The sequence below is a fragment of the Osmerus eperlanus genome, chromosome 19 (genome assembly GCF_963692335.1).
Source record: "Osmerus eperlanus chromosome 19, fOsmEpe2.1, whole genome shotgun sequence".
Classification (NCBI taxonomy): Eukaryota; Metazoa; Chordata; class Actinopteri; order Osmeriformes; family Osmeridae; genus Osmerus; species Osmerus eperlanus.
Genome location: NC_085036.1, coordinates 13,928,519 through 13,943,623, shown reverse-complemented (window position 1 = coordinate 13,943,623; position 15,105 = coordinate 13,928,519). Strand labels below are relative to the sequence as shown.

The following is a 15,105-nucleotide window of genomic DNA, read 5'->3' as shown; positions in this document are numbered from 1 at the left end:
TGTTATATACAGCACACTACAGTATAAACACCCAGCTCTGAAACCTATCCTCTTTCCCCTGCTTTTTGTTGACCTATTAAATATTCCTTGATAATGCTCAATGATGCAGCGAGCCTGTATGTATTTAAACCTGCTGTATTGATTAATCACATTGCCTTGATGCACAGGAGTGTGGCCTCCCAGAGTTTATAAGAAGTAGGCCTTGGTTCCCTCTGGCAGGACCCTAGCGCAAACAAATTGCAATTCAAATTAGCCATGATAAGGTAGCAGCCTTGAATACTAACTGGAAAAAGCATCCAGTTCTCTAACCGGGTTGCTTCCCTTGCCGGTCTGCATCTGTCTGCATCCATCATTGTTCATGCTGCATATTGTCTACTATAAATGTATGACTGGGAAGAATATGCCTGGGTTGGGTTTGCCAAGAGAGAGAGAGAGTGTACTGTAGCCTACACACATTTTCAGTCATTAATGTTAACATCAACTGCAGTTATTATATGGGAATCTGTTATTTAGCTGAATATGTTGTGGGATACTGAGAGGCTACTAACCAGTGATCCGGAAGTTAACACTGACTGTCTATTTAAACAGTGAATATATGTAATATACAGAAGGCCATTTAATTAAATGAAGTGGCTAAAACACATTAGCTTTAACATGGAGTTAAGTTTCTGGGTAGCGTTTATCAACGTGGCACCAGTTAATGCACCTTTCGCCTCGTCATAGATGGGTTGTTGGAGTGGTGATTATTGGCACGCCACACCCCCTTTCGAGCTGAAGCATATGGTATATTCCACTAACGCTGAATATGAGATTGTAGACCCGACACATCCTGAAGACTAGGAGTTGAATCATAACCCCTCGATAATAGGAAACCACTCTGAATATACACCGGTTCTTCTCCACAAACCAACTGCATTTCTTCGGAACGTCCAGAGAGCTTCCAATCTAGGACGAGTTTAGCTCAACCGAGTCAGCATCCTTGCGTTGTTTGCCAAGGATACACCGGGATAAAGCCGAAAGGGAGTCTTCTTATTTCAACAAATTGAAGCTATGGTATTGGACTAAACCTCCGGTATGATCACATCTTGCAAAGGTAACCATATGCTGTTTTCAAATCGTTCATTGCAAATGTATTGCTCAGTTCAGCATGTCTACTTAATAATACGCTGCTAATTCAAATTTCACCCCAGTTTAACGGTTGTGCTAAACAGTAAGATACTGCGTTTTATGTTGTGCTGTTTCTATTGTAAAATGTGCTGGAGTATTATCCTTGTACGGGCCCATGATGATTTGATCGTTACCTATACAGTGGAGAAAAAAATTCAGACGAACCGGCCATAAACTTCATCCATCCGAAGCCTTAGCAGTGTTAAAAAAAAAATTGCATTGGAAGTGCTATTTGTTAGTTCGCTCAACATTCCCGACAAACTTCCCTAGCAGCCTATTTGATTGTTACACACAGGCATGTTACTCATAAAAACAACGAATGTGTGAATGCCAATTAGCAAATAGTACAATTCTACAATTACATTTCTGAATCTCACATGAAGTGGGAGTGTGTATCTGGGTCCTTCCAAGCACCTGTCAAAAATGTAAGATAGTATCTTTGTACGGGATGCCCGGGAACAGTTGAGACCAATAACACGTGTTAGGAATTTAATTGTATAGGCCTACATTCAGCTGGTGTACAGCTGTAAGTGGAAGATGATGCGTTGTTGATGCCTCACACTGAAACATGAAGACAGGTCAGGGCATCACCCATTTAACGGAATTTCAAAAAGTATATTAGCTTATTTCCCAAAATTACCTGACATTCATCTATGCAAATATCAAGACGGTGTTGAATTAAGGTATTGGCTCTGAAATTATATACTATCGTTTGCAACAAGCTTGCATTCATCAAAAGCAACCATCCGTGTTGCCTCCGTTTTACATGCGTTCAGTTGAAGTGTCATCAACAACTGAATCTTGGGTAGGCTGAATCCTCTTGTATCCTCTTGTTCCCGTCTGGATTCTGATCAGACCACTGTTGTTAAATCGTGGAAGAGATCATGCAAACCAGAGAGAATTTATGCAGAATTCAGTTGCTATCTAGACATTAACAAAAACTAGAAGCCTATATGCTTGTGTGGAAACGCTGTCTTTTGATTTCATAAAACCGCAAACTAATTTGTGACTTTATAGCAATCTTTATAGCATTTACATTTAGTCATTTAGCAGACGCTCTTATCCAGAGCGACTTACAGTAAGTACAGGGACATTCCCCCCAAGGCAAGTAGGGTAAAGTGCCTTGCCCAAGGACACAACGTCATTATGCACGGCCGGGAATCGAACCAGCAACCTTCTGATTAATTGCATCTTACTGAGTTGCAGTCAACTCCTGGAATAATGCTTATCAAATCCCGTTGGTGAAGCCTGTTTTTGTTAAGTGGCTCATTGCTGCACTTACTGTTTGTGTTAAGTAGTGTTATTCATTCTGATAGTTGACTCCATATTTGCTTCGACCAGTTCCTTTCATACACACTCCCATCTCCTCTTGATGCAGGAATACAAGTTCTGGGAACGAAAAGAATGAGGTGTGAAACAACAATATCCCAAGATGATGGAGTATGATGCAGGAGTTTTCACTCATACCAAAAATGCCATTTGGAACAACAGAACACCATGGTTCTAAACAGATCCATTACCTTCCAGATAGTACTCTCAATGGTTCTTTTCTGGACCTGAAAAGGGTTTGATGTGGAACTTTGAGGAGGATGTGTCAGAGGGTTCTTCTATTGTTAGACATAGTTCTATACCATAGCAGTCTGAATGTAGATATATGATGGGTACTTTCTTTAAAGACAATATTGTTGAGTGGGGCTCAGTGGGTAAACGGTGTACTGAAGCTCACTCTAAGCTGTAAACTGACCGTGCCCTGTTAAGCTGGGCTTATAATTGTTTGTATAGGTCATGTATTCTAGCCTATGGTGAAGATTGATTCCTAACATGCATCCAGATTGTTCTCTTCACCATTGATGGCTTTACCAGTCACAATTAAGCTTAATATTTCTTGATACAAAACGATGTACTAGGTATATCCCATTGTTGGGTGCTGTGTTAATCAGTATGTCTTAATGGGATGTGTTAGTGATGGTTTGGAAAACATTTCACCTTGTGATTGGTAACAAGTCACATGCTTAGCAGTGTTCATCAGTCACATAAATAATACTACTGTATTACTGTCACATAAGTAATACTACTGTATGTGTCTAACATGATTACCAGGCAGGTTTCTACAATAAAGTACTGTAGACTGAGTATTTCAGAGCCCTACTTTCTATGAAAGATACAACACAGAGACTAATAAATGTAGTCTTTGCTTGGGAATTTTCAGTATTAATCATAGACCACTAATATTTTGATGAAAATTGTTATTATGATACTGATTGAATTTGAGTCCCACTTTATTCAATTCACTCATCCAGAAGAAAATGTATTGTACAAAATTTAGCACCAAACATTTTGGGTGAGCAATTAAAGTGTGTAGTTGACATAAACACTGCAAACGTATTCTTCACATTCTTTCCACTCAGTTATTTACATTCATGTCTTAAGCCTATGCTCTTTTGTAACATACTGAATCTTTTTCCCCCCAAAATTATGGCTTTGGTATACCTTGTAGTCAAATTGATTGTAGTCTTTACAACAAAAGCAATCATTTTCCATGACCCTCCCATCCTCCCGGCTGACTTTCGTCTCCCCAGAGGCCTGTTTCCTTATGCATCTTCACCCTAATGATTACAGCAAAACTGCTACGTTATTTTAGCACATGAGGAAATGGTGTAGTGGAATAATTCATAGATGTTTTTAATATTTTGCCCAGGGATTAATCATATTTTAATATTTAATGCTATGTGTGACCATCATTCTGTTTGTGAAGCACCTTTACCCAATCAATCCCATTGTTATCAGTCATTTCTTAGAATGCAGAAATATGAAGTCTTTAATATTAGTAAAAGGCAGCAGTTTATGAACTAGAATATATTGGTCTGACAGTCAAGACTCTACTTGTTATTAAATGAACACTGAGTACATTTTACATAAGACCAATACTTCACTAACTGGCATAAATTATAATTTCATAGTAGCAGCACATCTTGTTTTTGCTTGTCAGTTTCATTAGTCTTGTGCGTGTTAATACACGTTTTCCCAAATTCGTTTGGACTGATGTGTGATTTAGTGTGTTCAGTAGTACATGGAACACACTTTCCATGTCCAGCATGGTTGATTGGTTTGAGAGACGGGTCCAGGGAGCGGACAAGCCGTGTGGACGTGGGCGCAGCCAGCTGCGATGTGGAGAGAGGAGCCTGACAGAAGCACCAGTAGGATGGTGAATAATGTGTTGCATCTGAGGACTTGTCCATGCAGGAAGGATGGAGCCAAAGTTGAATGTCAAACCGTATAGTGTTGAGGGATGACAACAGCGTGAGCGTCATACAGACGTTTGACATTGGTAGATTCTGATTGACACCTTCTTTGCGGCAGCGCAGTACAATAAGGACCCTTGGAAGTGAAAGCTGTTCCTCATACAATAAATTGTTCCCCCGAGCCTGTCAGAAGTGAATGTGTCTGCGGGGAATTCCCTGTGGATTTCTCAGTTTGATACATGGCTTTGGATATAAATCAGAAGCTGTTATGGGAGTGGTCTATCCATCCTTAGGATAATCAGCTTTCTCATAAAACGTTCCTCTCTTTCTCTTTTTTTTGGACAACCCCCTGGTGATATTTGCTGCAAACTGCATTTGTGGCAAAGCAAGCAAGCTGCAAAGCAAACAGCTTTACAATCTGTCGTGAGATCTCATCGCTTGTGTTTGTCAATTACCAGAGAGCCTTTCTGTTTCTCCCATTGAAATGCTTCTTCAATGGTTTCTGGTTCTTGTAAGTAAAGCCATTCTAATGAGATCAAATATGACTCACTGCTAGAGGTAATGGAGTAACTGTAATGAGCACAGTTGGGTTTAACTGTACTGGAGATTTGAAACGAGTCACAGATGAGGTGCAGGTAGATAGCTGCTTCCACCACATTTGGTTGTTGCATTGGTCTTTAGTGCAACATACAGTAGCAGGGAGCAGTAGAAATGTTACTATTATTGTATTAAATGTTATTTATTTTCCCTGACAGCCTTTTATTCAAGCCAGTGCAACTCATGCAAGTATAGTTCTTAATACATTCATCATCCATTAATTGTCTTTAAATACAGTGTACTATTTTAGTCCACCACAGAAAATTGGATCCCCTGAAAATCTTAAACCAGCCATTGTGAAGGGCAGACTGGTTGACAAACTAAATGGCTTCTCTTAAACAGAGAAATCAATGCTTCTAGCACTTCATTTGATAGCCTTGTGTAGCTAACAGTGCATTAGCCATTGTCACAACCCAGAGCAGACACTGAATGTTTACAATCCAGAGGTGTCAAAGCACAGGGAGAAGTCAGACTGGAAGCAGGTGCCTGTCAGGTCGTAACCTAGAATATTCTGCAAAGCTGCGAAAGATGAACCTGCTGTTTATAGATTACTTTTCAAGAGATGCTGCTTGTGCTAAAAAAAGGGGTTATTGCATTAGGACGAGTCACCTTTAATCTGAATGTAAGGCTGGAGAGAGAGGGTCTCTCTGCTCCAGCTTGCTTCCTGCGTCCCATGGCTTGCTTCGTTAGTCCTGGTGGAGGAGTGGGAGGAGAGAGGCGTCTCTTCACAGACCACAGGCCTGCCTGCGAAGGTCTACTGGCCCTGTGACAGGGTGAAAGATGATGATAGAATACAAGACCCCAGAGCAGGAGAGCACAGGAGGAGGCTGCAGTCAAGTGTACCGGGCTTCAGCCTCCAAAACAATAGTGTGTGTGTGTGTGTGTGTGTGTGTGTGTCTGAAAATATACTGGAGTATATCTCTCATTACCACTGGACTCAGGGCTGTTGCTGATTGGTTTGCTAAGGATGCTAGCATAATCTGAAAGATGGTAATTGTTACAAAGTACATTGCATGCAATATGTAATGTGCCATATAGGCTAATCACCTACTGTGTATCCAGGCTTTTCTCTAGATTGTAATCTAAAATGAAATGAATGGATTAAAAAGAATGGCAAAAAGATGACAGCGAACACCCTTTGGTTTTGCAATTTGTTGTATGATTCCAGCTCTACTGCAAGTCTGTTAGGACTCACATATGATGTAGCACATTTGTGAGAGGGAGGTACATTAGAACTGTAATCTGATTTATTTGATATCCTCAAAAATAAAGAGTAAATCCATATTACATCTTCATGTGGGTGGGTCAGCTCTTTCTCAGGGAATGGACCGTGTCATTTCCAGATCTCTGACTTGTTTTATAGAATCATCCTCCTCCTAGTTCCAGTCCTGTGAGAAGTCCCGTCTTTGCCTTGTCACAGTACCTGGCACTCGATTTAAGCCATATCGTTTAGAATGGTGTGGTCTTTTTGTGGTCCAATTGAATCTTGCCGAGGACCATAAATATCGTTTTCAGACCCTTGTGGCTTTGTGGATAAGGATGCTGTAACTGTACAGTGCACAGCCTGCCCAAGCTGGGCCGATGAACAGGATGGATGTGTTGAGGCTTGGATGTGTCTTGCAGTAATGAGATGTGGTATGCAGCAACTGGATGTGCCTTGAGTTTAGACGCCAATTAATTATTTAAATTGCTTTGATTGTTTTTTCTGTGTTTCTTTTGGCCAACACTGTCACTTTAACAATGCCTAGTTTGAACAAATTTAGCATTTGTTTTTAACATATTTGGTTCAACCAAGCAGATATAATACTGTGAAGTATGGGGCTTTGTAAAATGCAAGTGTCTTCACTTTAAACAAAGGAAGTACAACTGGAAATTCCCTGACTACAAAGGCATTTTTAACAACATGTGACAGTACAGTATGTGAAAATTGCTAATATATTCATAAGATATTATTGAGGTTTATCAATTATTCATGAGAATCTATCTTCTATTGCCCATTTAATGTCTCACAAATTTGCCAAATTTTGAATAAGCTTACAGTATATTAATGATTTATGACCAAATAACTTTCATGTTGTTGAAAAAAAATCTAGCAGACATTTAAATTAGTAGTGGGGATTTTTGCTTGGGAGACAATTTAATGCAGCAACCTTGAATTGAGCATTCTGGAACTGGGTCAACTAATTTAACAAATTCTTTATGGGCACATAATAATTGGTATGCGTGTTTCAGGTTCGGCTGCGGAAAAACATGTCTACTGTGATGAAGTAGTTGAATATGCTGAATCCGGTGAACACCCACAAATCTATTTCTGAGGTGTTTCCTAATCATATAATCCCAACAAATGGTTTTGTTTGGCAGTATCCCTGATAGCCGCAGGTGCTGGGAATCCAAGGACTCTTTCAGGGGACAGTGAAGCCCCTTATCACAGAGCTGCTGGATTATCTAGTGCTCAGCAAGTACAGATCCTCAACAGGAGGGCACATCCTGAGCAGGAAAAGTATAGTCTTGTTGGAAGTGTACTTTACTGTAATGTCCACTACAAACCGACACCTATCTTGGCGTTGCAGTGAGGTGTTTTTCTCAGCTCTATTTTGTGGGCTGAATCATTGAATCCATAGAATCTATCTCTGGTCTCTATTGATGGTTTAAGTATAACTGAGAAATTAATTGAAACAAAGGGTTGAGTAGGTTACCGTTAAATGCATTACAATCTTTAATGTGTCACCGATTGCAGATTACTTGCATTCAATTGTGATCAGTAATGTAATCCAAAGGATAATTTTTTGGAGAATTTATAGCGGTTTTGATTTATTTTTTGGAATTGGTGATTTCTTTCCCCTCCATTGTTGGATATTTTTGTCCTTAAACATCTCATGAAGTCATCAAGATAGTCACTTTGATATTACCGTGATCTCTGAAGTAGAAATCCATTAATCCTAATTCTTCAAATGTAACTGTAAACCGATTACCGTTTTATTTTCATAGAATATGAATATCTTTAAATAACACGGTTAAGTATGTATTTATTGTATTCCATTATCCAACCCCACCCTGTACAATATGATTTCATGTGGGAGCCTATTCAGCTCTACCACTATAAGTGGCCCCTACTGTTGTTTGTGTGGCAGCTATATTCCTTCTCTGCCCCCCATTGGGCCACTGATAACACTCATTATGAATTACTGTATGGCTTGAGCATAATTTCCCTTTAAATGATGCAGGGGACAGCAGCCTATTCCCGCATTTTAATGTCATGTTTCTTAGATATTTCATGATGTTAGATAGGCAGTTATCACAGATACAGGAGCAGAGGGAAGTAATGATGTTTGTAGGATATAGCTCTTCATCTGCTGTCTACAGCGTAGGTCTTGCTGCATCCCTAAATGGATCCCTATGCTAACCCAGTATTGACATGCATGTCTATCAACGCTACTTCTGCTTTCGTCCAGCACTTTATGTCAGACTTGAGTTTGTGGACACTGATGGGAGGCAGGACAAGTGTCTGAAGGACGAGAATAATTATCTGTGTCTGAGAAGGAGTCAGTGATGTGTGATGAGTGGTTGGCCTTCACTCAGATCTCCTCCAACAGAACTGACGATACTCCTTAATTGGTGCATCAGCTCTTAATTCTTCAAAGACCTTTCGTCTAACACAACCCACACTGTTAGTGTGTTACCTGTAGAACACCATACCACAGAGTTATTACTGACTCTTATTAGTGTGCTATCAGCAAGGCTCATCATATTTCGTCACAAACCACAAAGTGTTTTTTTTAGACCACACAATTGTCAGCATTTTGGAGAACCTGTCATATTGTTCCTGCCTATGGTAGGACCTCCCTAGAATCCGACCAGGGAGAATCTATTGATGTGCACTGTTCAGGAAAGAAGAAAGGGCTAGAATTATGGTAATGATTCAATGGCCTGTAGGTACTTTACCTTGTGTCCAACATCATTGGGTAAGAACTTTGATCATCCAGACTAACAAGGGAAGGAATCCCTATTCAGTGCTAGCAGCCAGAGAGGAGCCATTGTTTATTTGTGGAGATCTTTGCTGTCATTCTTATGGCTGTGTGAAACATTTGAACAGTGATGCTTTGTGGCATTGCCATCACTGTTTAAAGATGGTGTCCAAAATGGCATACTGCTGTAAAGGATATTTGACGGTTGAGAACGTAAAGAGTCTTGAATTGAACGGTTTTGTCTTGTGCACGTGTTGAGAAATCTGACGTGTATATATATTAAACTCTGTCTGAAACAGGTAATCATTTCAAAGGAAAAATTGGAGCACAGCATTATTAACTGTATTGCAATAATTGCATCATTCAGCATTAGTGTCTACTTAATGTGAACTGCTTCTTAACGCAGGTTGTAACATGTAAGCCATCATTATAATACTGTAAGGCTGTTTCTGAATTCATGGCTGTCTTTGCTTACGAACAAAAAGTTCAGGCAACCGTTTAATGTAACCAAAGCAGTTTTAGAATAAATGTTTTATAAACTTTGCAATTTATCTAAATAGTGGGAAAAATGACAATTTCAAAAAAAATAAACAGAATGTCTTTAAGCCTTATAATTCAAAAGCGAGCATACCTCAGGCCATCTATTAAAAACCTTTCAAATGTTCAAAGATTCGTTTTTCATTTCAGTGAAGGGCAGGCTTTCAGGTTTCAAATCAAAGAGGAACATCAAGACTCCAAACAGACCTGGCACGAAGCAGGCCTTAACACCCTGTCCTAGAAAACCAGAGAGGGACCTTCCAGGCAAGGGATGGATGGATGGATTGCAGCTGAAAAGGAGAGAGAGGTTAGAGTGGAACTCCGGAATCACAAGATTGCTGGTTGGGATGAGCCAGACAAATTCTGTCAATGATACGGCATCTTCAGAATGAATGTAGGCTGGCGTCTTGGTAATGAATGTAATGCAATTACCGTAATGTCTGTTCTAACGATTTTACCATAGAACTATTCAAGTATTTATGAGAACACTGACTTGCAGCTGTTTACTTCATCTCTTTGATTGGAAAATGCAAAATGATGTCCGGAAATAAACACTGTTCACCAACAGAGGGTTTTAAGTGTACCGTAAAGAGCGGTTGACTCTAAAACTCACCCACAAATTAACTGGAAATGCAATATATCAATGTAAGGAACTATTACTGACAGAAACTCAATGAAACCTTGAAAATATTGAGAGGAAGCAAAATTCTCATGAAATGTAGACAGTATTCATTCAAATATCATCCATGTAGTGCCAGTACTGCTAACATGAATTCACGTCAGCGGCATCATCTAAATTACGACGTTTTAACTGTAATTTAGACTTAACTGTTTAGGGGTGTATGTTTCATTCAGACAAGCAGGTATTTAAACACAGACAGAAGCAGTTGACATTTCCTGTGCTATTTCCCAGAGGCAGTTATTTGCTCCTTGGCCTCAGTCTTATAATATAATCCTTTCATATGCGACATTATCCCTTTGCATGAAATCACATAAAGATTCCACTGTTTAATGCCAGTTATTCGGGGGGGGAATACAGACATTTGTTTTACGGAATAATGTAAAATCGCCAAAAGCTACGAGGTATTCTTAGTTGACCTGTGCTCTCTTTTTGGTTTACTGGCACACTGTGTGTGTGTGTCACTGCCAGAGGAAAGTATCTGCCAACATGTGTTTCCTTTAGCGTGATCCTTTTATTGGACGTTTAAAAGTGGCATGAGCTTGAGCAGCTACTGTGCAGTTCTTCCTCCTCAGGCAGCTGTTAGACCACAAGTCCAGGGCTACCACTCTCCCTGCAAGGCACTGAATATCAGAGTGCCAAACCTGAATCTCTGCTATTGTGAGCTATAGTACTCGTATTGTCGACTTGACCCGAACAACAAGGCTAGTGCCTGCCTCACATCTTGGTTTTCAAGTGGGATTTCAGTTGAAGAGGAGCCAATTCACTGTTGGATTTTCAGGCATGTTGTTGGTTTGCCTAAAGGAATATATTTTACATTCTTGCTGCATGCATAATGGTAGTAAAAATAATTGCGGGCTTTATACAGCACTTTTTATTGTGCATTTATGGCATTGGGAAGTTAATGGTATTGTACAGTATAACCATCTTGGGTATTCGCCCTAGTCTTACCTTCAAGTCTTCGGTTAAGCTCTTTGTATTTGTCAGTTGGAAGGTCTATGCACACACAAAGCCAACTGAAGTTCATTTTAGTTTCAGGACCAAACAAGTTAGTGTTCTCGAGCAGTCTCTTCACTGCCTCTCTTGAATGTACGTGAGCAGCTAGTCTTACCAAGGCCCCCACTATTACAGTAAGTGTATTCAGTTGTCATATGACTCCACTAAAGGTACAGGATATGACATTTCATAAATATCTATGAATAATTTAAACGGTTCACATTTTAGTGGGATTACTGCCAGTAACACGGACACTCCAAGGAAAGGCCTCCTTTTTTGGTAGATATCTGTCCTTTATGATTAATCATTTAAATGGAAATCATAGCTTTAAGTTCATTTTGCTGTCTTCCATCACTAAGTGAAGTTGGAAGGGGTGCATAGAGGAACAGAGCATGCAACTGGGAGCAGCAGCCAAGAATCAGGCAATGTGGGCCAAGTTAAAAAGAAATGGAGGTAGCCACAAGGACCAGAGTTAATTTGGGACCTGGTTGTCACCTGCTACAGATTAAAAGTGTTACCTGCCAGTATTTCTTTCATCACGCACTGTGGTCTTTCTGCTTGATCTCTGATTAGTTTCTAATGTTATGACCAGACAGTGGGTTACTCGGCCTACTGTATTGCATGATGACTATGTTCGAATGAAGGGGAAACGGATCAACCGAATGTGATGAAATATTGGCGTAACTCCCACTGGCCTCTCACAGTGAACCGCCAAGTAGGTTCTGCTACAATGACAAAAAATAATAATAAAATAAAGTAGGTTCTACCGATTATATGGAGACAAAGAAGAAAATACATTACAGAATGTTTTTTTTGTCAGACACATTTTTTATTCTATTTCCCGTTGGCACCAATCCCGTTGGGTCAACACCTCACCGTATAGACTCACACTTGATCTTGAAGGTTCGGAGTTGAATAAGACAACGTGCAGATAGGCCTACCGTAAGAGAGCAAACTCTCACCAGACCGTTCAACCGAGCGAGTAGAGAAGATCTCTCTCTCCACTGCGGAGGAGAGAGACTCCAGCGGAGAGCTCCAGCTCGCTGCAGAGACCGAGGCAGAGAGAGCCTGCGGCGTGCCGGTAGCACTGTAATGAAGGTTGTTTCTGTGGTGCCCACGCTGGGCTGAATGGCTAGCTTTTTCCTGGACTCTACGGGGGAACATTCACATGAATATTGTATTTCCTGAACCTCTATCCAATTAACACAGAGCACTTTCCCTTGTTCTAAAGGCTAGCGGAGTCCTTAGATAATCCCATGTCGCAGTGCTGGGCCGACCAATTTAACTGTAGCTTTGACTTGTGGACTCAATATGAAACTATTAGGTCATGGATTTTCTTGTTTCGTGGGCACTTCAGCCTCTGTGGTCCGACGCCACAGGCCCAACGGTCATTGTTCTCTGTTGTTTAAACCACGGTTTTGAACCAAAGTAAGGAAACCCCATGCTGAGATGTAGAGTAGCCTAAAACACAAAGTCCAAAGAAGAGTTTGCTACATAAAGGATTTGGAGACGCCACCATTTACGTTAAGTGAAATTAATATAGTTGTTCTCACTCCGATTAAATATCTGTAGTTGACTCATAAACAACATAGTCTACCTTACAGTAGCAATATTTTCTCTGTCTCTTAGGCCAGTGGCAAATAAGCCTAAATAAAGCCCAGCTTTGCAGTCATTCACAGCCCATGAACCTATGCTCAATCTTATAGTTTGAGGACCACAAGAAGATCTAGTGTTCATTATGTTAAAGTCAATGGATAGTAAGAAAATTGCTGTATCTAATACAGACCGGAGCTGCTCGTAAAGATAAGTGCGCACACTTGGCAGTTTATTTACTGGCATCGTAATCATCTCATTAAAGCTGTTCCTCTGAAGCTATTGCCCAAGCCACAGGTTCTCCTTTTTGTTTTAACCTTTGAGTTCAAAACCTAATTATCTGAGCATCATGAAGAACCAGACAGCCCAAACAGCTTCATCATGTCCAATCATTTTGTAACAGTGATCCAAAACAGGAGAAGTTGGAAAGCTTGTTAGAAATTTAACAGAAAATAATTGCTTGATAGAACTTTTACGGCAGTCAATAGATGTGTAATATTACAATATTGATATTTTAGGATAGTTTAGTTGCACAGTCTATATAGATAGCAGAAGGACATATACTTTTAGAGTATTACATTATGTCATATTGCAAAGTCTTTTTAATCGAAATATTTGCATTGAATGTTCTACATCTATCTTAAAAGTGCAGCTAAGACAACTAGAATATCCCCAAAAAACTGTTAAATGTTTCTGTCATCACTGTTTCCCCCCCCCCCCACACACACACACACACACAGACACACACACCACTACAACAATAATTTTTTTAGCAGAGAGTGTAGCAGAGAGAAGCTTCTACTGAACACGCCAGCCATTTTAAAGTGAGGTTGAACCTGAGCTTGGTTTCTGGGATCCACCTCTGCCTCACCCTCCAGAGAAGCACCATGTGTTGCCTCCCCCCTCATGGTCCTCAGCCCCTCCTACCTCACCGGCCGTAATGACTTCCTCCTGCTCGGAGGAAAGGCGTCATCAGACCAGGGGGTTGGCAGCCCAAATGGCCTATAAAAATGCCTTCAACTGCCAATTAGTCAAGCAAGATATATACTGAGCTTGCAATTAACAGACTATTACCACGACCAGGCAAAGATGGGAAGGCCTAATGAGCATTTGATTGTCATATTTGTCATGACTGCTGTTAAATATAACAAATGTCAGAGGGCAAACACAAATATCAATTGTCAAAGACGCTTGGGTTTCTTGTTGAAGGCTTTTTGTGTGTGTTATTATTGTGTTTTAGTTTAATTTCAGGTAGAGACGAGGATGACAGGTGCATCCTGTCCTCTCAGCAGCTAGGGACAGTGCCAGGGTCAAGGGTCAAGGCCAAAACCAAGGTTTAGTGGCTGTCAGGTCGCAATGATAGAAAGGTCAGGCCAAGCAGAAGTCAGGGAGGAAAAGATTGGGTTGTGTCAAGGTTACTAGTGTGTTTTCGTGGCTCAGAAATATACTGCTTCGGCCCAACTATATGTTGCATCACAGTCGAAGCTGTGACAGAGTCAGATGGATTTGCTGAATGAATTATTCATTGTTACATCACCAGTGTACTTACTCTCCTTCTGAGTGATGGCAAGTGTTAAATACAAGCATGTGATGTAAATAGTGATATGTGGATGTGTCAGGTGAAACAAACAGCAAATACTTTCTTTTCCGTGAAATCTTTCACTGATTTTCCCAAATAAATAAATAAAACACCAGCGGGGATGTGAGACCAAGCCATGGCGATGACGCACATTGTTTTTGCTCACGCTCTAACTGTCATTGTTCTTTTGTGGTAGTCCATCAGATTCTGCCGCAAATTAAAGATATCACTCAATCTGCTCCTGCAAACGCCCCTCCTCCCTCCTATGTATCTCCCAGCACCTCCATCCTGCCACACGACGACCCCACAGCAGCCCCTGGAAATAGGAACCCACTGATTAAAGAGACTAATATCCAAATAATTACAGTCCCACACCGTCTCTCTCACAACACAAGGACAAAACATGAGGGGACCAGGAGGTGTATTAACAGCTCTCCTTCCCCTCTCGTTCCTCCTCCAGACTGGATCCCATGACTGAATGAGTTTGGTCCAGCGTTGCCAAGCATGGAGCAGATGGATTGTAAGCCTTACCAGTCTTTGTCCAAAGCCCGGAAGGAGATGGAGCATGCCTACCCCAGCTCCTCGGACGAGAGCGAGGACGGACGCAACCTTTGTAAGTCCTACACGTCTCGAGAGACGCTGCCTGACTACGGACAGGAGATGAGACTCAACTACAACAGCCACCGAGCCAAAAGGAAAACCATGGATGAACCCACAGGAGGTACAGTTTTAACACACCAACGCTCACAC

The 15,105-nt window shown here is 40.8% G+C and overlaps 1 protein-coding gene across 2 annotated transcripts in view; it reads left to right on the top strand.

Moving 5' to 3' along the window:
* The first annotated feature begins 810 nt into the window (after nt 1-810).
* Nucleotides 811-15,105, top strand: part of tenm1 (teneurin transmembrane protein 1) — a 101,845-nt gene continuing 87,550 nt past the window's right edge. For both annotated transcript variants that reach the window (XM_062485706.1, XM_062485705.1), the window contains exons 1-2: nt 811-1,093; nt 14,816-15,076. In XM_062485706.1, coding sequence (XP_062341690.1) covers nt 14,860-15,076 — 217 coding nt within the window. In that variant the 5' untranslated portion in view covers nt 811-1,093; nt 14,816-14,859. The remainder of the gene's footprint in view (nt 1,094-14,815; nt 15,077-15,105) is intronic.